Genomic DNA, 27,991 nt, shown 5'->3' with positions numbered 1-27,991 from the left:
TTTCTTAGTTAAACAGCCAGTACATTGTGCATTAGAGATCTGAAAGCAGTGTCTCAGAGACCCAAACTAGGTCTAGTGAACAGATTTAAGTTCACCGTGAAATGGAGAATTTAAACTAAACAGATCCATTCCCCTGTTAAGGAACTCCCCTGTGCTACCTTTCAGATGCCCCTCCTGGGGTCACACTGACACCAGCCCAGACTGTCCCTGCTGGGACCGAAGGCCCTTTGCAGTGGCAGCTCCAGTGACCCTCATTTCCTCATTTGGTTCCCTGCACACCCCACACTCACACAGACAGGATTCCCCACTGGCTCAATCCCAGGTTTCCCACAGCCAAGTCCCAGATGTGCTCAGACTTGCTGAGCACCTGCCTGACCCAGGGTTCAATGAGCTGGAAGGGAGTGCAGCCCTCACAGCACTGCCAGTGACAGCTGCAGCTTCTTCCCTGAGCTCAGCAGTGCTGGTTTTCCTATTCCATGGGACAGTGAAACCAGCAAACAGCTCTGAATTCTTGTTTCCACTGAAATGGACTGGAAACTAAACAATCTGATAAATATTTATGTAGCAAAGCAGCTATGACAACCAGAGGAGATGGAATAGTTTTTAAAAACTTTTATCATGTTCATTGCCATTTGCTACTAAAACCAAATATTTAAACCAACCTGTTACACAATAGCAGAGACATCTCATATAAAAGTTAAATATTTATTTCTAACCATTAAGTAGCTCCAAAGAATGAAAATTATCCCCTAAAGGAAAACAATTACATTTCTTGAATAAACACTTCCTAAAAAGTACACAACTTCTTTGCCAACAAGAAGGAGATCCTAGTCTCTTTCCCACTGCTCCCATGGCCCTGTGCCTTCACAGAGCTAATGGCCTCTCATTCAGCAGAAAGTTTCCCAGAGAGACTGCTTTGTAGTTGTGGCTGTCATTATTCTTCACTTGGAATAAATCCTTTTGCTCTGTCCAGCTTGTCCAGAACCTCACTATAAAGGCCAACCATCTGGAGAATATGAACACCACAGTTGTCAACAAGAATGGATAAAAATGTACCATTTAACTCAGTGTATCATTTAACACAGAATAGAACTAAGAGAATAGGTGGGAGACTACCACCAGCTTCTAAACCTAAAATTTCAAACTGATGTAAAGATTTTTGGCACAGGTTAAATACAATGGTTTAGGGGAAAAAAAAAAAAAAAGATCAGTGCAACCTAACGAAAGTGATTTAATTTACAGTCATAAATCATAGTTTATATGTGAGTCTTATATCAGTACATAAACCTATTCACCAAATCACAGATGTTGGGAATTGATGTTGAGGGTGGGGAAGACTTCTGATTGTCAGCTCTTACTGCCCTAACTGATGTATTTAAAATGGTGTAAGATTTAGAGCCAACCTCTTGATTGCTCAGCTTGTACACCAGAGAATGAATGGTGACACCAGCCAGGCTGCATTGGGTTGCAATCTAGACAGGAGCCAAAAGCTGTAGAAAGAAGCTTACTTGTGACAGAGTAAGAAAAAGTGTCATTGCAAAGTGTCACCTACAAATGTGCTAGCCTGGAAATTTCTCCCTCAGGAGAAATTTCTTCCCTTAGGAAGTGGCTAAGCTACACCTGAGGAGATGAGCTTTAGTGATTTTCTTCACACCATTTTAAACCCTACTTATGAGATTATACTAGAAACCAAGCTTGAAAGTATGTAAGAGCTGATTTAAGTGAACTGGTACAGCACCTTGACTTTAGTTAAAGCAGGCAAAGGTACAAGGTTCTACCATGGCCACAAACAGTCAGTTTATTTCTATTCACCCATTTACATCATCGTTCCAGTAAAAGAATGCTATGTTATTCTCTCTATTGTCTATCAAAACTTTTCTGACCTCACTTTGAAAAAACCTTTTAGCACCAGGGTCCCACAAAATATTTAGATACCATGATTCTCCTGAAACTCTAAAGATCATCAGTGGTTTCTTCCCCCAGATCCACATCTCAAATTCAGGCCACACAGCCAATCCCATATCTTCAAATCCCCCTGTGCACACTTACATGGCCTTCATAGCTCTTCTTCAGAGATCCTAAGTGATTAAGAAAATGCATTCCCAATCCACACCACTGCTCAGCTTCCTTGTATTTACCAACAGTATACTGAAATATTCCTGTATTCCAGGCTCTTGTCATCAGCCAAAGGATCTCCATCTCTGGGTAAGCATCCTGAAGTAGCAAACATGCAACAGCACCTCATCAGAAAAACTGACAAGTTTTTCACTTCAAAACTGACAAGTCAGGAGTGTGTTAGAATTTAATTTTAGAGTAAGAAAACAGTGGTATTCTTTCCTCCTAAGCAAAGATAGAAAAAGCCCTTACAAAATCCAAGGAAATTTGTAATACAGTCCTAAATATCCAAAAGACCTTTCTTTTGAAGTAATTTCAGTGTATCTTTTACTGAAGAAGTCTTAGCAGCTCCACATATAACACTATGTAATGTTCATTTTACCAATTATTCTCAGTCTAATAAGAATTTTTTCAAACATGCTCAGGATCATCTCCCAGTCTCTTGGTTTCCTGATCAACTTACTGTGCTGCTGACTACACTCAGAGCATCTTCAAAGTAGTGCCACACCTCCTGCAGCACACAGGTATCCAAGTCTGTCAGTCCAGTTGGCAAAGAAATGTTAATCAAACTGTGTAAGCATTTGCTGAGGATTAGAATAGAGCAAGAGAGGAAACATTAATTGCCATGTGCACAAACAGTTAGTTCTTAGTATTAGGAGGACACTGAGTTATGTGTCTGTGATTGTCAGACATGTCTACCTTGGTGCTTACTACACTCCTATTCTTGTAGCAGAAACATGCATTTTCATACTACTATATCTTATTCATACAATCTATAAAAAAATAATTAAGTACTAATTGCTCTTGACACTATTTTTATTGCTGGTCACTACAGTAACACAGAAAGAAAATCACAGTATTTCCTAGGGTGCTACACATGACAGCAAGAAAAAAGTACCTTTTCTAACTTCACCAACAAGAGCTACGTAGGCAGCATCCTCAGAAAATCAGTAACAAACAGAGGGTTCTGAAAACAGCTCTGTCTTTCTCAGTGTGGGGTGAGAAAGGCAGTATCAAGAGTTTCCTTTGCCATGTGCTTATTTCAAGGAACTTGGAAAGGATAAGTAACACACAGATATACCAAATAAATCACATATGTACTATGTGGCATCACTGCCTTACAGCTCACAGCTTTCCTCTCAACCCTTAATTTTTCTTGTCTTTGAAATACTCAGCAGAGTAACATTTTAAATTAACACCATCCTCACAAGAAATAACCAGAGACATCTTCTGGATCCAATTTTCATTTTCCTTCCTCAATAGATTAATTTATTAGAAACAGGACTGTGCCAGAAAATATGCCAAGTAAACAAACTGCAGCTAAAACATCTGTTAGGCAGTCATCCTTCAGAGTTACATTGGTTGGCCAGCAAGAAGTGGAACCTTGCATATAAAGGACAATCTACTTTTTTTCAAATTGCAGGCTTTATTCACTGTCAGCATTTCCAGTCACAGGCTCATGGCAAAGCTTTGTGATAACACTAACCTAAATTTCACAGCATCAATGACAGCCTGCTTTCTGTGGAGGTTCAGTGCACTCTTGAGAGCTTTCTTACACAGTACAGGATACCGAGCTGGAGATTCCATTGCCAGTGCTTCAAAGTAAAAGAAAACAGAGAAGAATAAAAGATAAATTACTGAAGTCAACTTCAATCTCTTAGGTCATTAAAATAAACTACAGCATGTAACCATATCCCTTGTGAAAAACAACTGAAAAGAAATAATCTGCTTAATGGGCTGGTCACAAGCTACAGCATCTCTCCCTCTTTCTTACTAAGCACATCACCAATGAGGACAACAAGGCAGAAACACAGAAAGTTTCATAATTCTCTGCTGTTTACTTCCAGTGCAGTAATTTAAAAAAAAAAAAAAATCTGGTGGGGGGCACTGTCTAGAGAGTTTTGTTTGTCTCCTTGAACACAAAAATCCACACAGAAACCTTATGCAGGAGCAGGAATTCAGAATGGTGTCTCCAGGTGCTGGAGTGTTCTCCCTCAGGGCAAGGAGGACAGAAGGTGTTTATACAATCCAACAGGACACCCTCCAAAGATTTGCCATGGTAGTTCTAAATGCTCCTCATCTTTCTTGGATCCTGCTCTAAATTTTCAAGCATGTTTTCATGACTAGGACTTTGTGATGAAAGTATGGCACGGTGTAGAGAAGTGCTATTTACAAATTGACTATAAATCTTTAAGTTGAAACTCAACATTATCTTAATGGCTTAAATATACTTAAAGTATCTATCCAGAGTCCAAAGCCCAAAACTTCTGTACTGGGGCATGAATCAGTAAGGGTCATTCTCAGGCCTTTGCCAGTTTGGAGCATGTAAAAGTTCATCTGAAAACCCCTTCCAGGCTCACAAGCTGTATGAGTGTCTCAGGGTCTAGAAATAGAAAGATATCACAACTTTCTGGTTCATCAACCATGTCATTTGTAATTTCAAAACACAGCTCTCCTAACATTGCTGAGATCCTAAGCATCTTTGCTTCAGGACAAAATATATATGATTAGACCCATTTTCTGTATGTTGTACAATATCCTGGTCACCTCAAAAGAACAGGAAAGAGGAATAAAAGCTATTTTTTCAGACTTGAAGATCTATAAAAGTTCTTACATGCAATGATTTCAAGTGTCTTGATCTCTATTTGTGGTTGCTCCCAAACTGACTCCATAAGATTGTGAAGTGTTGGATCATTAAGTTTGGATCTTGCTTCAAATTCATAAAGCAGCAACAATGTGTCTGTTGGGTCTTTAGCAAAATCTCCTATGAAAGAGACAGGATTGACTGCATGTAATGATGTATTTTCTCAAAGCCACACTGTGTAATATAAGGTAATTTTTGCTTCCAACAGGCAAGAAAGGCACTCGGACTTAACAGTACAGCAAGTGGAATTTGCCATTCAGTGAATATCTAGTGGATTTTTTCTACCAATATCCTACCACAAAAAGTAAACCATGCAGCTGCTAGGCTAACAGCCACTTAACACCTCAGCTTTTGTCATATTGTCATCTATCTACTCCAATAACTTCCATCTAAGACAACAATTCCACATGCTCCGTATTTTCCATTAATATTGTGACTAAGAGTTACATGTGCTGAAAACACACACTTTGTAGCTTACCTGTTAATTTCAGCACCTTCCATATCTCCTTGCATGTCTGAAGATGTTGAAGGGCCTGACTAAAAAGCTCCGTCTATTTTACAAAATTAAGTAAGTTATTTTTTCATTGTTTTAAAAGCAAAACAAATAATTATGTCAGAACTAGCTATAAAATAAATTAAGAACCAGCCTAGTTAGTAAATCATCTCTACCAGTTACTGGAGTTTTGAGGTTTTTTTTCTCTTTTTCCAAGACCTCCACATCTCAGACAAAGCCACTTCTCACTGAACATTTCATTAGCCCAGAAAGAACTGTCCATGTTCCTATGGGACATAACTGTTTTAGCTCCCAAGCATAAAATGGTGCTATTGCGACTGACAAACCACTAAATACCACAACAGAATTGCTGTGCATTGCCCTCCACAGAATTGTCTACAATCACTTTATACCAGACTTCTATACTTCCTTCACGTCTGCATCTTCCTTTATCTTCTAACCACAGTAAGCACAATGCCCTCTTCCTCCCACCCACAAAAAGACGTATACATAAAAAAAAAAGTGAGTTTTATCACAACCACAGTGGCAACTACTTTCAGCAGCAGCAGTAATTGTCTTTCTGACTAACCCACAAATAGCAGCAGACTCTTACAATATATATATTGTAGATTGAAATTCCTCTCTACATAAGTTACTGCCATGACCCTTTATCGCTACAAACCCATTCAAAGACACTGAACTAATTTACAGAAATTCAACTGTTACAATTGTCTGGAAAGGTGCATCAATTCTAACTATGAAATATTCCCTTGCTTACATTCTCAATATCCCATTCTGAATGAAAAAACTAGGACTTCAAAATCAGAAGGAAAAAATGCTATACTGGTACACTCAGAAATAGTTAACAGGCTTTGCCCTACCTGTTCTGAAGGTGTTACTTGTTGTCTCCCCATTTCCAGATCAACTGCAGCTGCCATTAACAGGCATGTCTTCTGAGCAATTAGAACAGCTTTGTCAGAGGGACAAAACTGGGACAACTAACACCAAAAACAGGAAAAGGTAATGAGAATTTTACCCATAAAGAGCAATTTTCTTGGGAACAGATAATTGCTGACCCTCCTCTACGACACTTGCAGGAATCAGTCACGAGTACTACATATTCATATTGTAATTTTACTTGTACAATTTTACAAAAGGATTACTTAAATATAAAGTGTAAAGCAGAGTTGGAGTCCCCTCTCTACAACCACATACAAAGCTGACAGTGTTGGTAGAAGTCCACAAAGATTAGGACTCAAGTATTTAACATGTTTGTATTAATGATACAGTTTACAAACATCAGAATCCATTTATTTAGAAACTTCTCATTGAAATCTTAAGTTTATTACATTCCTAAGAAACAGAATGTAAAGTATGACAATAATGCACATTTGATATTACAAGTCAATCTCCTTGTGACAAAAATGCTCAATTTTCAGAGCACACAAGCATGTCTCCACAGAGATACCCAAACCATGGATGTGACTTCTAGAAGAACTAGACAGATTAAAATATTCCCCAGTTAGAAACACAATTAGCAAGAGTAAATACCTTGAAAGACAGCACAAAAAAATCCCTCATCTTTTCAGGGCTGTCCTTGAACTGCACAGCTAAGTTCCAAGCTAACAAAGACATAAAAGTAGAGACTAGAATAAGAATCTGCACTGCTACATGTGTGCCCATCTAATCTCTAGCAATAAGCAGTTCAGGTCCTACAATTCTATTTCTGAACCAATATGTCATCAACAGCTCATTTAACAACAGCAAGAAATACTGTTACTAGTGATTTGTTTAAAATAGCTAATTCATGCTTTCAAATTTTGCCTTGATAATTTCACCACAACCAAGAACCAATTCTAGCACACACCCTGCCAACAAAAGTATGCACTGGGAAAAGCTTTTTCTTATATTAGTTAACAAAGCCAGCATATGAGGGGAAGTGTTGTACAGTATTCTCAAGACAAATAAAAAAGCAAAAGGAAAAAACCCCACAACATCTTGAACCATTCCTCATATTACCCCAGCAAGGTCAAGTATGTAGCAATTAAGCACACAATTCTGAATAAGAAATGAATGAGCATCTAAAGGCAATCAAATTATTTATGTATGAGAGCTTGACCAAATTAAATAATTAGATTCTACAGCAACTTTCACATTATTTTATTCTATAGGACATGTCTTTGTAGTCTCTGAATTTTTTATCTTGTGAGTGAGATGTTGCCTTCGAAAGGTCATGATTCCATTGATGCTCATGTCACTGTAACAAGCATCTGCTGCTTCTCCCCCTCCCTTGCTACTCTTTATTGGAGTACAGTTACACTGTGAGGATGTGTGCAAAAGCAGATGTCTTCTGATACTGATTGCAACTGTTTTCTCACCTGTGTGCTCTGACAGAAGCAAGAATCTGAAAAATGGTTCAACTTGTCACTGTATGTTTATATTTCTATTTATAGTCAGCAAATGTAATCCTTTACCAAAACTGTAACAGAGACTGCAAAATGAGTATCCAGAGACAGCACTATGCATAAAGATTAGGGCAGCCCCATGAGAGCTGCATTTCCCACTAGAAACCACTTTATCTGTGATATTTCTTGTTTGGATTTTACAGTCTGTAGTTCAAGGCAAATTAAGGACCAATAAAGACAGGAGATTCAGTTTAGATTCTGAGAGCAACCTACCAACTTTTCTAAACCAGTGAGCTTCAAGGATCCTCATGTCCCCTGTAAATTTTTCTTCTGTGAAAGACTCAGCAAGTTTCTTGTGAGCTGCAGAAAACATAATTCAATACAAAAGTACCACTTTTGGTGCAGAATAAAAACATTTCCAAGTCTAATCCTTACACTACAAAACAGAGATTTCCAAAATGCCTGTGTAATTTCTGATGAAGACTTATTTTCACAACTTAAATCTAATATTCTTCAGAAAGTCCTATAGAACACAGCAAAAGGTGCCACAAAAAACATTTTAGAAAAGATGCCAACAAGTACTGATCTTCTAAGTTTACTGACACTGAAGTCCAATGCAGAGCAGTTTTACTTAATTTCACAAGGAGGGGACTTGTATTTAATTACCAGTTTGAGGCCTTTCTTCTAGGAACCTTTTATTGATTTAATTCTGCTCTTAAAGCTCTTCTACTTTCATCAGTACTGCAAGTTTTTGATAGCAAAACTTATGCCACTGAGATACAACTTCACAATAGTATTGACTCTCCAGCTTTAGTTTTCATTGATTTCACTAGGAAATTGAGAGCCTGGACTGAAATAAGGAATCTAAATATTTCATTGGTATGGATCTAATCATATCATAAAATGTTCACATATGGAAGAACTCCAGAAAACACAAACAAAACAAAAACATACCCAAGTTCAAGTAAGTCAGTATTGAGTTGATATCTCCATCTCTAGAATGGAGAAAAAAATCAATTTTAGGAAATAGATTCATTTTTTTTGCAACAGAAGAAAACCAGAACATATTATTTATGTTGGAATATACTTTTCCAATTATGGATAGATCCACTCATCTCTCCTAACTTTGGAAAGATATCTCACTATTGTCAAAGTTACAGAGATTGCTTAGCTCACAATCTCCATTAAAAATACCTGACAGGCATATACATTAATTAAAGAAGAAAGTAAAGAGCAAATTTTAAAAGAAAAGTTTAGACGAGTTGAAAATAGGTTCCTATGTGATGTCATTAGGTCAAGTTAGGAAGTCATCTGGGTGGACTTTTACCAACATAAAAAATAGTATCTTGATTACTCTGCAAGAAAAAATGCCCAGAAAGAAAACATTACACAATTTGAACATATCCACCATAAGAAAATGGTTTTTGAAACAGACCCACCTTTTCTCTGCATTTTCTGCCATGACATTTGATAAGATCAGACGGACCAAACATCTAAATTGAGAAAAACAACCAATGAAGAAACAAGATGTTTTTTTCAATGGTGTACTTTGCCCTAATTCTCCTGAAAGGATCCCACTTTTCTTCCTTATGCTTCTCCTTGTAGGTATATTGAATTCTTACTTTAAGGATGCAAATAATTGTTGGCAGTCTTGTAAATGTTCAGACAAATACTCCAAAGCTTTGATAGCCACAATTTGTTGGTCATTCTGAAAAGAATTAAAACACGTTTTGTATATACTGCACTACCTCAGTTACCACAAAAAATACCCAAACCAAGACAACAGCAAAAACAAACCCCAAAGCAACCACATATTCCAAGTCTGTGTAGCCCTGTAGCAGGAAAATGAACAAAGGACTATGCACAGAATTGCCTGAGAGTGCAGAGAAAGCTCTAAGGAGAGATCATATGATTCCCTGCACAATGAGTCTGTGGCAAGAGCAGGACTAGAACAGGTTGGTAAGGCTTTCACGCCTCACAGGACTGGGAACAAGGCCCTGATAGCCTGAAATGCAATCAGCCAGTTCAGCGAGCACTCAGGCCACCAACCAAGAGGCAAACAGGAGAGACAAAGAACTTTCATCATAGATTTATGTATGTTTTTACAGTTCCCCCTCCCTCATCAAAGATCAAATCCCAGAGGCAGAAGAAGATGCTACATTTTGTTAAAGAGAATTTTACAGACATACACAATATAATATCCAGATGCCAACATTTTTAACTCAGAATTCTTTCTTTTTATGTCAAAATTTTACATGAAAATAATTTCTACCTTGCATTACACAACACATTTGAGTGAGACCTTTGTTGTGGAAGCATGGAATACTAAGAAATCCATTAAATACAGGGAAATATTAAATTTAGGCCAGGCTGAAGAGCTTATACTTATATCCTATTATATCAATAAAGCAAAGACAACATTATCTGCTCTACCTCTAAAGCAATTTGGGCAGCTAAACTCAAGAGGTTGCTGCCTGTATTTTTATCCACTCTCAGCTTGTCTTCATGTTGTGACAGCTTTTCTGCTAGCTTCCCCATTTCTATAACTGCCTCCATAGCTGAAAGAGACAGAGGGAAAAACCAACATTTTTATAGAAGCCATTGGAAGGTAGAAAGTTCTACTGTTTTAATGGTTTATAAAAGGCTATTTTTTTTTTTTTTAATGAAAACCCAAGACAAGAAAACCTGAGCATACCAGCACTTCTCCACAAATCGGCATTTCCCCCTAGGGAGGCACCAAAAAGCTTTCAAGTTACTAATCTAAGGAAACAAAGATGCCATACAAATGATACTCATCTTACATTCTTAATTTTGTTCAGCTAAGTAACTGTTTGTTACCAAAGACAGAAGACTTTCTCTAATACATTGTCTGGGCATCATTCCAAACTCCCACATCTTGGCTTATGCTAAGGGCACCACTGCTTTTATGTTCACACTGTGCTGTGTTTCCCACTCTATATTATGTGAACAAATTATGCTGTCAATAAAAGTTGTATAGAAAATAATTAAATGGCAGAGAACTCATTGGAAAATAAGCTCTGCACATTACTCTGTATTCTAACTATAGACTGTATTTCTCCATTTTCATTACTTGAGCTAAGATCCTCATTAAAATATGAAACATTAGAACTCATTATAAAGGAGAAAGAGGCTACAGAGATACAACATTCTCTAAGTCATCTCAATAATTCATGTATTTCTTGGTAACTTCAGGCTCCATCTGTCCAGAGAAGTTAAGAGCAGCAATAATGGTTCCCTTAGGTTTCATATTGTATATGCACACTAAAAAGTACAGAATGATTCTCACCCTGGGATAATACTACTGCTTCTGCCCATGGGAGGATTATCTTCTCTAGACAGAGGCTCCATCCAAACAAAAACAAATATAGCAATGGACTCTGCCTCTTACGTATTGTGTGCTAAAAAAAAAGATCCCACTTTTACAACTTAAATCTACAACCTGACATTTTCAATGACTTTAGGAACTCTTCTTCTATCTACCCTCTATTGTGTCTTTCTCAAGATGAACAGCCCAAAGCTGCTTAGTATTTTTTAATATATTTGGCATTTCTCCTTGTAGTGGACCCTTTAACTTTCAGGTTGTACCTTTTTCAGTATTGTTCTCCAACATTGCAATCTTATAGACACTGAATTTAGTAAAGATGCTGTTTGGATCACACCTTTCTGCTTGTTTAACTGCCTCTTTAGCCTATTCACAGAAGAGATTAAAGGAAATCAGTACAACATTACCTTGAAATTAGTATATAATTTACAATAGAAAAGAAATAAAAAGATACACAAAATGTTAATGGCTACATTGATGACATCTATGGAATAACTCAAGATGTTTGACAGGGCAACATCTGCCCTTGAAATAAAAGTGATGAGACCAGAAAACAGCACCAAGGGCTGACCAGAAATTAAAGTGCCAGCATTCCTCAAAAATAAAAGCAATGCAAATAAAGATATAAGTATGTCTACATATGTATTAAATACACCTTGTCAACTTGTTTCAGATGAAGATAGCAAGAAGCCATGTTCCTCTGCAGCTTAGCCAAGTTCTGATCTATTTGCCCAGGTGTATAGAAGCTGACAGAATAATTGTACCAGTGAAGGGCTTCAGAATAGCTTTTCTCCTAGAAAATATAAAAACAAAATAAAACCAAACCCAAAACCACATTGCCATATTAGGGTGATAAAACTGCCTATGTCTTTCTATTTTTTTTAAAAAGGTCACAGCAATGAAAGATTTAGATAGTCAAGTACATTCTAGTGCATCGTCCAGGTTGTCCCAGGTGCAGAACCCACCACTTTCCCATGTTAGACTTCATACAGTTGGTGAAAGCCCAGCCCTTTAATTTGCCTAGACACTGTGAAAGACAGTATGCAAAGCTTTACTGAAATCCAAAGGGATGACATCAACTGGCTTCAGCTGATCAACAAGGTGAATGACCTTGTCCTAAAAGGAAATCAAGCTTGACCAGCAGGACTTCCGCCTGCTAGTGCTGGCTGTGACCAATGACTGCATTGTCCTTCAGGTGCTTTGCAGTAACTCCATGATTTTTTACCAGGCACTGAAGTGAGACTGACAGGCCTGTAGTTTCCAGGGTTGTCCTTCTTGCCCTTCTTGAAAACTGAGATAACTTGGCAGCTTTCAGCCAACTGGGACCTCTCCAAGTTCCCAAGACCATTCAAAAATCATTGAGAAGCCCCACAATGACACCAGCCAGTTCTTTGACTACTCTTGGATGAATCCCTTCAGGCTCCATAGCCATATAGGAACCAGTTGGAGCAGGAAGTCTCACATTAACTGTTCCCATGCACAAACCTTAAGATGAGGCTACCTGAAACTTGATTTTATAATTGAAAACAGCACCCAGATGGATGAAAATAAAACTACTGCCAGCTGGAACAAGGCTCTTAGTAACAGTTTACACTCTAACCAAAAATAGACATATCAAAGAGGTCAGAAAAATAATTTCATTTCACTGATATAAATAAGAACACTACTATTTGGTCCCAAACCTCATAATGTTTGGCAGCTCTGTCCCACAAGATGATGTGCAGCTGATTCAAGGCTTCAGGCAACAGCTGTTTCCCAGTATAATGACCTGAAAAGATACTGCAAATCATCACTTTACAAGAACTTTACAAAGCACACTGAGAAGGATCTAAGAACTATTCTACAACCTGCAACAAAAAACAGGGACACAGCAATAGTCTCAGCTAGGAGCCAGTGTTCCATCCCCTGTTCATGAAAAAAAAATAAACCCCAAACCAACAAATCCACCAAGCAAAACCCAAAAAAACCCTGTGGGCAAGAGAAAAATATTTTAATGCTTGAAGAATGTAAATGTAGCTCTTCTCCTAGCTAGATGCAACACAAAATAGGATTTGTTTTACAGCAAATCTGACAGTCAAAAAGTACTACAGTGCTACAGGTGCAACAGACCTGAGAAATAAACTATTATCCAGCTCCAACAAGGACATGCAACCTGCCTTACACTGACAAACAAAAATAAATTGGGCTGGATGGACAAAGTATTAATATTAAATAGAACTCCTGGTTACTGTTTCTAATTGCACATGTATCATTCACACATGGTCTACACTAAGAAGGAGGAATTGCTCCAGCAAATGAATTTAAGCCTAAACTTGATCATGACTGTCTTTCAATATGGAAGTTGAGAGTTGCCAAGTAAAAGAAACATAACGGAAAACAGACACAGAGAAAGAAAAATTAGAACAAGCAAAAAAAAAAGTGAAAATTAGAATGCAAGACTTTAGCCAACTACATCCAGCTTTCAGAAAAAAGCAGTAAAAGATGGATACCGACCTACAATAACTTCTTCAATCTTTTGCTTCGCGAGCAGCTCCCTCTTATTCTGCAACAGGAACTCGATGTGGAACAGGGTAATTTTTCCAAGGTCAGGTGAAGATTCAAATCGCTCAGGAACAGATTTCAGAAAATCAAACCCAAGTGATTCCCTATTCACAGAGATGCATTTTTAAGAGGCTACACCAGAAGAGCTGTTAATTTTCCATTCTAGAGATTAACATATTCACACCATACAGCATGTTTGTCATTCAATCACATCAACAGAATGAATCAAGGTATGAATTTGTTACAGTTCATCTATTCAATGGCAGCTTCCTCTTATCACATGCTTCTTCCACTGTACTCACAAGAGTTTATTCTTCTCATTTGCATCAAGATACAAGCATATACATACATAATCATGATGGAGCACTTAACAGGGTAAAAATCTGTGCCTCAATTTATTTTGCAGTAACTGTTATCCTTCTAGTGTTTTTCCCAAAGATGGTTCTAGGATGCAAAGTCATTCTGATGGTTGGTTAGAAAAAAAAGTCAGTCTGATGATTTCAGACATATAATAAAACTACATAATGAATCTTAATCATTCCAAGGTAAGTCTACAGCACTGCAAATTGCCACTACACTTATTTCATACCCTGTTCTGTTGCTGCCATAATCAGTATATCCTTGCTATAGAAGACAGGCTCCTTCTCAAAACCTTTCATCTTACCTCCATGAGCTTTGATTTGAAATAAAGCGTCATTGTGTAATAGATGTTCTTTGGTTATAAACATCCAAAACCTCCAAACATTGCGTTTAGCCCACTTAGAGATTCTTTCATACCTTCCATGCTCCAGCAGCAGTTTGGCTGTATTCAAACAGAAGTCTAAAGACATCTCAAGGTGTGTGAATTCTGCAACAGCTAGACAGAACACAAAGCACTTGAGATTATGTAATCGACTTAGACACCTAATTGCTCAATTTACCACTTATCTCTTACACCTTCTTTGAAAGACAGAAACAGAACTGAAAAAAAAACCAGCAACCCCACAACAGATCTACAACAAACTGAAGAATAATACCTATTGTGCTTTGACTTTCCTTTCACTGTAAAGTTAATGCAAACTATAGAAAAGTGACAGACTGATAGCCCTGGAATTCCAGTCCTTTGTCTCTTTAAACAGGAACAGCATAAACTTTAGTAGAATTTTTTTTTTTTTTTTGCCTCAAGCTGCCTTTTATCAAAATGTCTCATCCTTATCCAGCAGGAACAACCTAACACTGAGGTTAGTGATCAGGCTGTGTGTGGTAGCATATTGCAATGGGAACTACTTCAGCATAATGCCCTGAGATCAGCTGTTGGATTGACTGGCACTGATAAGCAGGTATCAGTTTTACACCACTCAACTCAGATAAAGTTTTGAAACTGTTACTCTGTGCTGAATGGTTAACAACAAAATAGATACATTCGTAGCTTAGATGAGATCCGAGAAGGAATACTCAAGGACATGACCAGAACAGTTGTTAAAATAAGCATTTGAAGGCAGCTGATGCAAATGTGCAACACAAGATTTTAGTGAAATGCCAAAAATTTAGCAGGAATCTTCGCTCAAAAGACAGCACACACATTTCTGCCAGCCATACAAGAAAAGAGACAGCCACTCATTAATAAACTTGCTTGAAAAACTGACTGGAGGCTTAGTACCTCTAAACAATAGCCAAGTATGTTCTGATAGGCAACTCTATGGCTTCACAATTCAAACTGAAGAACACAAGTCAGCTGCTGTATGTTTATTTGAAAGTGTAAGGTTTAAATGACTGGCTACTTGAAATCTGGCTGAAAGCCCCAAGGAGGAATGTGGAGTTACCATTTCTGCTAGACTGGCAGCATTCAAACCCCGCAGCTCTCTGCAAGGAATTCCTCATCACATCCTACATTTCTCAGATTATTCATTACATATCTGATAATTTCCAACCTTGAAACATACAAAGCCTCTTTTCCTTAAGATTTCATTATTTATGAAAATTAATTTCTCTGACACATTAATTATCCTTTCTATATTAAAGTCTCCCCAAAAACCTTCTTATCCTTTCATTTCATATCAGAATCAGTTCTGTTCAAGTGATAAATGTGAGGAATAAGGAGAAAAGTGTTTATTTGACTTAAATAAACTCTTGTAATACAGGTTTATAACAACACACTGATGAGCACATGATGTGTCTTGGAAAAATCTGCAAAATCCCACCCAGAGAACAGCAATGCTTCACCATCCATTCTTTTGTGCTTCTGCATAAACTTATGCATAAGTCTAAACAAACTGTAGCTTTACATTGCTATATTTTCACTCTCTTCATTCTAACAGCCTTCAGAGTGTTCTCCCTTCCCTATTTGCAGCAAGACTATTTAAATTATCATCTGGATACCTCCTCTGTGAACACTGAGGACTATGTCTCAGTTCAAAACCAAAAGGATATTTAGCTAATTCAGATTCTGCCAAAAACAAAAAATTGGTTTTCTGTGTATGACACATGCAGTCTCCTTGGATATGGAGTAATATAAAACCTAGGGAGAGCTGTAATACCTGAGCTGATATCTTCATCTGATGCTCCACTTTTAAGAAGAATTTTAACTTTCAAAAAAAACCCTGCTGGATGCAAATTCTCCTGCACAATGGAAAATAACACATTATTTGGACAGCTCTTTGTAGAACAGAGATCCTGTGAGAGCACAGCACATTCATAATACAAATAAATATTAAGGAATCACATACTCTCCACTGAAATCTTCAGTACCATTTTAATGACTGAGGCAAATGGTAGGCAACTTATGCAGTAAATTTCTTCCTAAATGCAATGTGCATCTTTATTATTTATTCTTACGCTGTCAAAAGACCAAGGATAACAAAAGCAAAAGATGTAAAATTCTCAGTTTTCTGTGGCCCATTTTTGATACTTTTAAATAGAAGCTAAACATTACTGAATGATAGAAACATTTCTTGCTTTTCTATGTGTGAATAAACTGGATTAATCTAGAATTAATATGAGCAGATTCAAAGTAGCTTATTGAAAGAAGAAATTCAGGGGTCAACAACAGTGGGAGCAAGTGGAAATAATGAGGACTGTATACTAAAGCTCTCACTAAAACAGTGCATATTTCAGGTTCTAGAATCAACTTTTTTTCTGGTTTTTGTAAAGGATTAAGAGACCTCACTGTAATAGCTGCTTAGAGATATATGAACTCCTTCAAGGTAGCTGGTATGTTTATACACCTCATTTTTCAGGTCTGCTTGCATGCCTGTGTCTGGGTGTTGCTTTGGGATCCCCCAGATAATGAGGCAACGGAAATAATTTTACTCTTTGTGCTTTAGCTGTGGGTTTGTGGTTCTCCCAGCCGCCTGCTTGTATCAGCTCACACATCTGAGAAATTTTAGTCACACCATCATCAAAGGACTTTACTACTAACACAGAGGAGGCAGGAGGACAGCTCTACTTCTACATGCAAAAAAGTATTTCTCTACAAAAAACAACTGGAAACACCAAAATATCCATAGGAGCATGGAAACATAAAGTAAACACACCTCAATCTGTTGTCAAGGATAACACACCAGTGACTAATGTGGTCCATATTATCATGTCAATAAATGCTTGAGTTTTCATCTATTGCAATCTTTAAATAGAGCAAAAATTACTACCTGGTTTGCCAAGCTTATGGCTTTCAAAGCCTTGTCCAGGTACAGACTGCAATCCCACTCAAAGTAGGTCGTGGCTAACAGTCGCAGCACTTTAGCCTGGAAATGAAAAAATAGCCACATATGAACATACATATGAATACAAAAGACTTAAATTCTAAGGTCATGAAAAATAAAAGCTCTCTGAGGCAAAAAAATCCTTGCCTGGTATCAGATATACAAAGTGATTTCTCACATCTGAAACATATCCAGTCTTGAAGCAATGCAGTACACACAGGAAACGAATCAACTAGAATTCAGAGAAAAACAGAAGGGTTGCAAGGAAAATCAGATAACTGGGGGAAAAAAAGAATGAAAGAAGAAATTGGAATAACAGGAGGTACATGCTTCACAGAACAAAACAAACAAAAAAGTAGGACAAAGACCTACATGATGATGGACTTCAAATATATAAATTATTTACATAAAGAGAAAGAAATTAAAATCTTCATATTCACAGGTGGAAGTAAAAAAATAAACTGACTTCTGAATGTGACAGAGAAACATCTATCACAAATGACACAGCTCAATTGACAATGTATTGAAAGAGAAGATGAATGGAAGAAGAGATGGCCTTTCAGGATCTACTTCAGCCTTACTTTCTATACTTTGATTTCTGTGAAATAGTAGAATCAAGAGTGATTTAATGGCGCTCATCAGTGACTGCTGCTCATAACTGTACTTGAAACTCTGCCAAACTTCATAGAGAATTGCTAAGAAGGAGACCAAGACATTGCTGGGCAGTTTGGCACAAAAAAGGCAGATAATACACTGGAGTAAGTTTAACAAAACTCTCCTATTTGTAAATAGAAATTTCTCTATTTCTTACCTGCATTTCTTTGCCAACAGAATATTTCATGTCCATCTTCCCAATGTCATAACTCTGGCTATCAATGACAAATGATAGTTAAAATTAAACAGGATGACAGAGATAATTTCAGTCTTCTGATATGTGCAAAATTCCTATCCTTTCCCACTTCCTAAGCAGTTAAAAACTACAAAAATTACACAAACTAATCTCAGTAGTCACTTTTACTAGAGAACAGAAAATTGTGGGTTCTTTCTAGCCTTACATTAAAAACTGTACTCAGTCACTGTGGGAACCCCAGGCTTGTTCTGGGGTCCCATGTGGTGGTGAAATTTCTCTTTCAACCTGTGCTTCTAAAGAAAAACTGCACAGGCTCTTGCTGTTTGGTTTTAAGGCAGTTTATTGTAAGTTATCTAAAAGATTGTCTTCTCGGGCTGCGGCTGCTTGGTCAGCAGCCCGTGCAGAGGCACATATACACTTTGACATCCTCTCTGTCTGCTGTTTTCTTCTTTTCTCTCCCCGCCCAGGGCTGCTGTTATTTTTTATATTATATATTACGTATTACATGTTTATAATTTTCTCTCAATATCTACTACTTATATTACAAAGTGCTTTTTTACTCTAAACTAATCTGTGAGTGCTAACATCACTAAGAACATGGAGGCAAGGAAGAAGGAGGAAGAACAGGATCAGCCCACTTTCCTCCATCTTAGAACTTCTGACCCCTACGTATAAAGTAAAACCCCCCCTGTACAATACTAAAAAAATTTCCCCTCTGTTTTGTAACTACTTTTACTATACTATCTAACCCTTTGTGACTGTTTGTTCTACCTCCAAAGTTGGTAACTCATTCCATGGCTCAAACTCAAAATCACAGCTGTTTCCAGCTGCCTGTCAGTGTCTAGAATGCTTCTGACCAAGGCCTGGAACCTCTAAAAATGTCTGAGAGACATTTTGAGTTCCAACAAAGCACTTTCTTCAACCCGTTGCAGCACATTCTGTAACATCTTCTATTCAAACATTTCAGTAGGTTTTATCAATTTTAACCACTGAGATTTTGAAGAACCAAGTTTTTCCATTCTCACCTGACATATAATATGGCAATATATAAAATCTATACATGACTTGTCTCCAGACCACAGCTCATCAACAGCAAAGACAGAACCTGTAACTCGTGCTTCCCCACATTTTTCTTCTAAAAGTTAAATGGCAGAACAAAGAACCACCCAGGAGAAAACACAGTGATAATTCCATAAAACCAGATTTGATTATAAATGCTGTGAATGAAAAACTGTTAGAAAGAAAAACAGTAACTGGGCGCTTGTTTTCTAATATAAGATATTCTCAGACCAGGGAAATATTAAACCACTAGATGGAGCCACAATCTTTCTACAGATTATTATTTGCAATGTGCAAAGCTTTATTTCCTTCTCAAATTTTGCCATCAGGACTTGGTATTTAATTGTCCACAAGAATAAAATATAAAATAATCTCCAAAGCACCAGCTGTAAATAAGTCTGAGAATTTCTACAAATCCTCTTTGACAACATATACAACCATAATGATTTTGAATTTGATCTGTTGCCCTCCATTTTCTTCTAACTATTTAAAAGAAGAAGACATAAACACAAATTTTCTGCAGGGAGCCTGTGACCATGGCATAAGGATGCTCTTCCTGATAGCCTCACCCTTAGTAATACCACAATAGTTATTTGGATCCCACAATAATTATTTGGATCCTACCCAAACCACCTCTACCTCTTCCTTTTCAACCTTGATGTTTGTGTCTTTCATCAGTCAAGGACTCTTCAGAAAACTAATCCCTTTGGAAGAAATGCTAGGGAGAGAATTGGCAAGAACCACTGGAAATTGATTTTAATTCTAATGACATGAAAATCCATGTGGGAAAACAGACATAGATTTTAGGCAATAGTGTACAACCACGACAAAGTATCTGCTCATATAATTCGGTTCAGCTAAAATCTTGTATTCTCTCATATTTAATGAGGCCTCTACCTTCCCTTGCTCCCCCCTCTCCTTCACACACAACGTTTTTACATCTCAGAAGTAGGGGTTTGTTTATTTGACTTTTGCACATTACCTGAGCCAGAAGGAGCTCTGTTCATACTTCTTCCATTCATAGGTTTCCACTCCAAAATTGTAACAGAGGATTGACAGGTAACAGGTCTGGAATAAAAGACTCCTGTTTCTATAATGTTCTTGTAAAACATCATTACATCTATGGCACTCCGGTCTCAGGTTCTTCAAAGTTAATTTTACTTTCAAAATATCACCACTGTTACTACTTCTGGCCTTTTGCAAGGGGATGCTGAAGATGACTAAATGGAATCATTAATTGGGTGGGAAAGTGAAAAGGCAGGATTTTTTAAACACACAAGGAACACAGAGTTCTTCAATAAATCACATTGAAAGCACTAGAACTGTGTAAATTAAACAATAAAAATTAAAATTTGAGAGGAACAACTGTAATACTATATTATCTTTTTTTTTTTAATAACAAAAAAGGTTTTACATAATTAAGTGACAAGGACTTTACATGTTTCATGGTAGGCTTCTTCCCAGCATTTCTCTTTAGGGTTAAAAAAGGATGACAAGTTTTAGAAGAAAACCACTTTTGAATGCTTGGTTATTCAGAGCTTTATCAGTCACCCTGACAACATCTGTTCATAACAACTTGCCTTTTCTTTGAAATTATTTGCAGCTGTCATATGTCATCCAAAGAAGAGACAAAAAGTCATTTTATATGCTAGCAGGCTGCCAATATTTACATCCATCTTGCCTCTGCAGTATCTTTTTTTTTCCCAAACATAAATGATGCTTTTTGCAAAGGACTGCAGATTTCAAATTCTCAGACAAAAATGAGAAGGGTAGGACAACATCTTGCTTCAATTGTTTTTTTGGGTTTGTTTTTTTTTTTTTTTCTGCAATCCAGAGGCAAAAGCACAGAGTATGTATATGCACAAACACAAAAGAGATCATTCTTAGATGTGAAATCTTATTTTTCACAGGTTCATTTGTGAATGTTTTCTTTCCAGGAGAGAAAGTTTCCTGTAGTGCGCATTGGTTCATAGACTATTGAGGATCACAATCCTCTCCAACTATCTCTGGTACTACACAACACAATAATCTCCCTGTGATACTCTCCAGGGACTCTCTGGTACAATGGGAGCATGAAAGAGTTTAGGATTGAGAGTTACCCAGCAGTCCAAAAGATTTAGATTCACTCAGAAATCACTAGCTCTTTCAATTTTCCTCATTTTTTAAATACCACTTTTTAAATCAGAAGTAAATTGTATCACTCTCTCATGATCAGAAACCTTTACTTTGTCTGCATCAGTGCTCCTGGTTTGTGAAGAGTTTTTATCACAAGTTTAGTATTATTAAATGAATGAGTTCAAGCAGAAAAAATGAAATTAATTTAGAATTAAATGAGGAACAGAAGTGCAAAGATCCCAGTGAACATTTTCAACAGTAAGAAGTTCTGCTCTTATGATTCAAATCAAAGCTAGACCCCTGCAACTTAGTCACTCAGATGCACTTGAACATGGCCTGCAGATGACAAAAAGCAATGTAAAATCAGTTGGAGTTTAATTGGTAAAAAACACAAACTCCAAACATATTTCCCATATTTTTCTTTAAGAATTTGCATCTGCCCCTTTGAATTTTATTATCTGTACCAGAGAGACAGGAACAAATTGTTTCTTAAATACTGGGAAAACACATAAACAAATGAAAATAAATGTCAGGAAGTTTATTCTGATATAACTATAATAGACTTTTATCTTTGCAAACAAAAAACTAATCTGCATATGGTAGTTTGTTTTCTCTGTGAGACAGGAACTACAAAAACCACAATTTAGTGCAATGGGAAGCCTCCATTCATAGCTCTACAGTTTCATGAAGATGAAGATTAGTACTGATGGTACTGATAGTCTTGCACATCAATAACTTTGTCATTCAGCTCTTCTCTTGTCCCATCTGTCCCCAGACAAATGTTCACATGGGTACAAGATGCAATATACAGGATCAAGATGTAAAATGCAGCTGGTTCTGCAGAGAGTAGGTAGTATATTCAATTTAGAAATCTTTCTGCCTTGCTTGCTGATTTGTCTTCTCATTGTTTAGGAAAGAGTTTATTATTCTATTTCAAATTTTAATCTAAGAGAAGCAATAAAAAAATGCACTCTGAAAAAAACTCTGCTGTTTCCACACAAAATTTTTAGCAACAAAATCTCAAAGAGGCAACCAATTGCAGAAGAGATCTTCAGTTCAGAGTACTTTTTCAGAATTTTATAAGGCATATGTCATCCTTTAACATATAGAGAGGGAAGTAGGTTCTCAAAGTTTGAAATTATAAAGAAGGGAAGATTTCACTTACTTCTTTTGGCAATTTCATCAACATATCTTTGCAGCGCTGCACGCACATCACCGCTCTCTGAAAGTCCCCTTGAGCAACTGCCTGAGAAAGCAGCAGAGCATGCCAACAAACTGTTAGTGTGCAACTGGTCTTTAAAATTCACTAAAAACCTCATTCTTTAAAATAGGACTTGGGTTTTCCACATGCAGTAAAGCTAGGTTTGGGATTAGGTATCTGTCCTTACAGTGCTATAATAATTCTGTCTATTTTTCCATATTTCCAGATGATAAAGAGATCCAGAAAATCACTGCAGTCCTCAGGTAGTGTGCAAAGGCCAGAGACATGGGACAAGATCATTCACATGTTAAGATGATATAAGAACTCAGCAAAATTTATATCTCTTCTCTTTTATGATTCCATGATCAAATTAAAAATATGGGTCAATGCCTTGTCCTGTTTAGGGTAGCTCCTGAGAATTTTGGAGATAGCACTTCCCTTCTAGATAACGAGGTCAGTGGTATGACCAACAAACGCAGGAAACTACATTCTTTGTATTTGCACTCCTGGTCTGTAATACTCTGTAGGACTGAGAGTATTCTCAGACACTTCAGAAGGAAAAACAATTCCCCTCAAAACTTACAATTCCTAAATTATATACTTTAAATTACAGTTATTTGCCTTGTTCTCCAGTCAAGCACAGGACACTGTTGGAACTGACCCATTTATGACTCATACAGGCACTTGTTTATTTTATAAACAGCCATGATAGCCAAATCATAAAGCAACAAATCTGAACTAGAAGATATAAACACAACTGCAAGAATAACTGTGATAAATGTGGAAAATTAAAAATCATTAAATGATTTTGCAATACTGAATGCAAACATGAAATCTGCTATCTTATATCTAAGTGCAGGAAATCTATCCCTCAGCAAGTCCTCAATGCCAAGCATTCAGGCATCTAATAACCGATTCAGATTTCCCTCTATACCTCTAGTGACTTATAAGGAAAACTGAGAACACATACTGATTCAGCTTGGTAAGAGAGTACTTTGAAAATGTTTTTCTCCACATCAGCTTGCACTTGAATATCTGCTTCACCATCACTCCCTTTCCGTAACTTCGCATACAGCTTTTCTATACTCTGGAAAACAAAATGCAGACATCACCCATGGAACTTACAAATATGGGTCTATGTAAGAAATCAAAACTGGGAAAGAACTTACACTCATGGCATTTTCTAGAAATCCATCTGCAAGACCAGCTTTTCCAATATCTATCCATCCTTTCCCAGTTTTCATAGACATCTGAAGGATGAAATGGTAAGTCTTTTGTGAAAAAGCAGTCACTTTCAAGAAAGGCAATGTAAGATTTCATCTCGTTGTCACACATACAGGACAGGTATTTCATCTCTGCAATTTCTGACCAGCAACTCTCACTTCTGAATGAACACTCAGATACAGCATAAGCCTTACAGTGGCCTGCTAGACAATATTATAAGATACTGAAATAAGTTTATTTCCTGCTAATATCATATTTTTCACTATGAGAAGATGTGATGCTAACCACACTGTCCAGACATTCCTAGCTCCAATGGCTCAGCAAGAGCCATTATAGTGGGACCTATATCTTACCCTGTAAGATACAGATAAGATATAGGTCCCACTTCAGCATGTACTTTGTTTTCTTAAAAGGGAAAAAATGGGATCATCTTTCCTTAAGTGATGAGAAGAGAGTCAGCAATATTCCTGCCAAAACACCAACTATCTTTCCAGATCTAGATGTATATTCCACTCCCATTCCAAAGCAAAGGTAATAAGATTTGAAGACTTCCCTGGGGGATCAACTATATTTCATTACTCACCCATAATTAGTCTTACCAAAATCTGTCTTCTAATAGTTCCCTCCGGAGGATCGCTGCCTTCACAAAGGCAAATCAGTCTGCAGGCAACAAACCGCACTGCAAGGAAACAGTGCAGGCATTCAAAAGTTGCCTTTTCTCTATTTCTTAATTTTTTTTTTACAGAAAGTCAAGCCCTGCCATATCTGAAAGACTATCTGGCATTTTAAATCACAAGACAGAAAAATCTGAAACTTCAAGAGTCAAAGCAATCTGAATTTTAGCCAAGATGTTTAAAATTGCTTTCCAGACAGTAAGAAAAAAAAAATATTCTTATTAAAATACCTACTAAATAATTTGGAGAGAGTTTAAGTTAAATACATGGTATTCAAATATTTAATTACACTGCAGGTGCTTACAGTAACAATTCTTGAAAGCCTCAAAATAGCCTTCAGCAAAATAAGGAAATTAAGTTTAATAATCTTTACAGTTTCAAAGTAAAAAGCAAAAATATTTTCAGGCCTTCCTTAGACATCAGGGATGGAAAAGACACTATTTAATGTACTTTAAACAGCCTCTCCGTGGCCCTTCAGCAATGATCTGAGAACATCGTGCTCTACTTTGTGTCAACTTACCCTTTTCCCTTTACCTGGTATAATTCATATGATGCAGATTATACATCATTTTGACTATAATCCCTCAGGACAAGAATGTAGGCTTGACACTGCAATCCCACAAAACCACAGAAAGAACACACTAAGGCAAAATCCCAAAAGCTCATTTCTGCTTTCCCCCAGCCCTGCCCCTGGCCCAAGAGAACCTACCAGCTGTGCACCTGGCTAAAGCAGGTCAATAAAAAGAGGACTTAGAATGTTTCTGTATGTAAACGTGGATGAGATTGTTTTTTTAATGTAACTATCTCACTTGATATAAATTAAGTGACCAACGGTCTAAAATTTATCTGTGTTATTTCCATACATTTTTAGATTTGAACCACAGTCTCAGAAGGCAAATTACAGCTTCCTTTGGTCTCATCACCTCCTTACTGGTGCTCTGGCATGGAAAGGAGAGTGATAAAAATGCCTACACTGATTCTGTGTCACAAGAAGATAAGTATTGCATTAGGATGCTTCTTCTTGAACTGTTTATACAAGCCCACCAGTACATTTTTGTCTTTCTAGACCATGTCTACAAAGGCTCAAACAAATCTACAGCACTACTTATGTGCCTGGCAGCAGAGAGTGTTTAGTTTCCATGCTACAGCACATAGAACACCTTTAGGAAGGTACAGAACATACATACGTTTGGCTCTTTGCTCATCACTGATAACAGCAGCTGTGTGTTTGGTCACAGTCCAGTTCCACAAGCTGACTGCACTCTCTTCAACCTGAAGGGGAGAATTCCACTCAATTAAATTTTGTCCCGGATATGGATCCAATTGAAATTTACTACTGAAAAATAAGCATCTTTCATGTGTTTCACAGGAATGGCCTCTCCAAGTGTTTGTCAACTTCTGTTTACACCAGAGTGAAAGGTGTGAGCTTTCCATAAAACTGTCACAGGATCCCACAGGACATGCTGGACAGTGACCTGAAAACAGGCATGCTGAATGGATGCAGCATTTCTTCACCTAAAATCTGAAGGGGTTGGAAAAGAACTCTAAGAATTCTTATCACATTTGAGAACGACCTGTAGTAAGGCTTCACCTCTTTTGCACATCAAAAAGAACACTAAGTAGCTTAATTACTTTAAATACCTACACTGGGAAACTTTGGATATTAGCAAACAAAGAACAAAGGTTACTGAGCATATACTCTTGTTCAAAAGATACAACACTACATAAAAGCAATAATCTGCTTTAGCAACCCACCTGAGGGGCTGCATTTTCCATCACTTTATTCTACTTTTCATGAGAGATCTTGCCTATCTAGGAGAGAGTTCATAGCCCCTCTTATTGAAGTGGCCAGATTACAAATGAATGATTTCTCCTTTCTTCAAAAATAATTTACCCCAATTGACTCAGGAAGAACTTAAGGATAGCACTTTTATGCTCTTGTATTTCTTTACAAACTGTACTATTGACACTTTCTGCTACAACACCTGCTAACTTATTTTGCTCCTTGTTGCAAATTTAGGACTTCCAAAACCAGTGTTCCTTAGCTGATAATTGCTACTTATTAAATGTCTCTTGAAAATATAATTTTAGAGGAAGAAGCTGGACTATATCTCAGCTGGTCTTCTTCCTTATTTCAGATTCATATATTACCAGATTTCTCTTTGAAAAAAGAGTTTTAAAAGTAATGTTTACTTCTTTCTAAGTACTCCTCTAGGAGAAATAAACAGAAGGAAAAAGCAAACATTATGAACAACCATCTGATAAACTTTAGCAAGGACTGAAAATTAGTACCTCAAATATAATATTGTGTACTGGAATATTGTTTACCAGGCAGTTAAAATTACATGCTTGCTTGTTTTCTTCTTCCTTGGGTTATCTGCTGTCACTATGGGAATCCACAGACAAGGTGAGAAGGGCCTCTCCTCTGATCCAGTACCAAATGCTTAATGCATCAGTGCTCTCTGCTTCCATTTTTCCTTGAAATTACAACTAGATACTACTAGTAGTTTGAAATAATATATACCTTAACAGCACAAGTAACCAGTATTTTTTCCCATTATTATCATAGAATGGATGGGTTGGAAGTGACCTTAAAGACAAGCCAGTTCCAACACCTTTCACCAGACCAGGTTGCTCCAAGCCCTGTCCAACCTAGCCTTGGACACTTCCAGGGATGGGGCAGCCACAGCTGCTCTGGGCAACCTGTTGCCAGGGCCTCCCCACCCTCACAGTATATTACTAATATCTAATCTAAGTCAACCTACTTTCAATGTAAAGCCATTTCCCCTTTTCCTATTACTTCAAGCCCTTGGCCAAAGTCCTCCTCCAGCTCTCTTGGAACCCCTTTAGGACTAAAGGTGCTGTAAGTTCTCCCCAGAGCCTTCTCTTCTGGCTGAACTCGATCTGCCTTTCCCAGGAGAGGTGCTCCAGCCCTTCAGTCACCTTCATGACTTCCTCCAGCAGGTCCACATCCTTCTGATGCTGGTGACCCCAGACCTGAACACAGTATCCAGGTGGGGTCTCATGAGAGCAGAGTTACTGACACACATATTTTTACATTCAAGATCATTTCACATTGACTTTTAAAAATAACATTTCCCACTTTATTTTGGACTTTTACGCTATTGGGGCAAATGACGAAGAAGTGAACTCTTTTCTTTACGTTTCAGTAGTGTTACACTTTTAGCCTCACCGCCAAGGATGGGAAGCAGCAGCAGCAGCTGGTGTTTAGGGAGCTGCAGCACCAACCTGGGCCAGGGCTGTGGGGTGCGAAGCACATGCACGCCCCGTTTCTTCAGACGGGCTGGGAGCGGGGGACTCTCCCTCCGCCACCTTCCCATCCCCTTCAGAGATGCTCTCCGCCGCCTGGAACAGCTCCTCCGCGAGGGCAGCAATGCGGGACGGCGCCTCTTCCCTCAGCAGCTCCTGCACCAGCGCTGTAAGACAGGAGGACAGCGGGGCATGACACGCAGCCCAACGTCAGCCGCCAGGGGCGGCGCTTATCGGGGAGAGCCCAGGGCCCACAGCACCTTCCGCGGCCGCCGCCCGCGGCCCCGCCATGGCCCCTCAGCGGGAGCGCTGCGCCCCGCACTGCGCCTGCGCGCCCCAGCCCAGCGCTCCAGGCGGGCCCCCGAGCTGCCGATTGG

General features: G+C 37.9%; 1 protein-coding gene across 5 annotated transcripts; it reads right to left on the bottom strand.

The window, feature by feature from the left end:
- Window positions 1-686: 686 nt before the first annotated feature.
- TEX11 (testis expressed 11) lies at window positions 687-27,991 on the bottom strand. Of its 5 annotated transcripts, none has more exons than XR_014952391.1 (29): window positions 27,875-27,991; window positions 27,594-27,781; window positions 25,532-25,616; window positions 24,270-24,349; window positions 23,616-23,696; window positions 23,417-23,533; window positions 22,411-22,491; window positions 20,113-20,198; window positions 18,033-18,090; window positions 17,168-17,263; window positions 16,058-16,139; window positions 14,319-14,397; window positions 13,494-13,645; window positions 12,683-12,768; window positions 11,656-11,793; window positions 11,264-11,366; window positions 10,091-10,215; window positions 9,280-9,365; window positions 9,097-9,150; window positions 8,612-8,652; window positions 7,931-8,017; window positions 6,804-6,874; window positions 6,134-6,250; window positions 5,238-5,310; window positions 4,730-4,879; window positions 3,602-3,710; window positions 2,579-2,699; window positions 1,404-2,214; window positions 687-1,006 (listed from the first exon to the last, which is right to left on the bottom strand). XR_014952391.1 is itself a non-coding variant. In XM_031504836.3 (29 exons), the coding sequence occupies exons 1-29, from the start codon at window positions 27,903-27,905 to the stop codon at window positions 935-937; spliced, it is 2,814 nt and encodes a 937-aa protein (XP_031360696.3). In that variant the 5' UTR covers window positions 27,906-27,991; the 3' UTR covers window positions 687-934. The 5 variants fall into 5 exon arrangements, 3 of the variants coding, with proteins under 3 accessions (XP_031360696.3, XP_085426567.1, XP_085426569.1); XM_031504836.3 differs by having other exon boundaries at window positions 2,050-2,214; XR_014952392.1 differs by lacking the exon at window positions 2,579-2,699 and having other exon boundaries at window positions 2,050-2,214.

Source organism: Lonchura striata, chromosome 4A (genome assembly GCF_050655825.1).
Source record: "Lonchura striata isolate lonStrDom1 chromosome 4A, ASM5065582v1, whole genome shotgun sequence".
Classification (NCBI taxonomy): Eukaryota; Metazoa; Chordata; class Aves; order Passeriformes; family Estrildidae; genus Lonchura; species Lonchura striata.
Note: the sequence above shows the minus strand (reverse complement) of the source record. Positions and strands in the feature narration are given on the sequence as shown.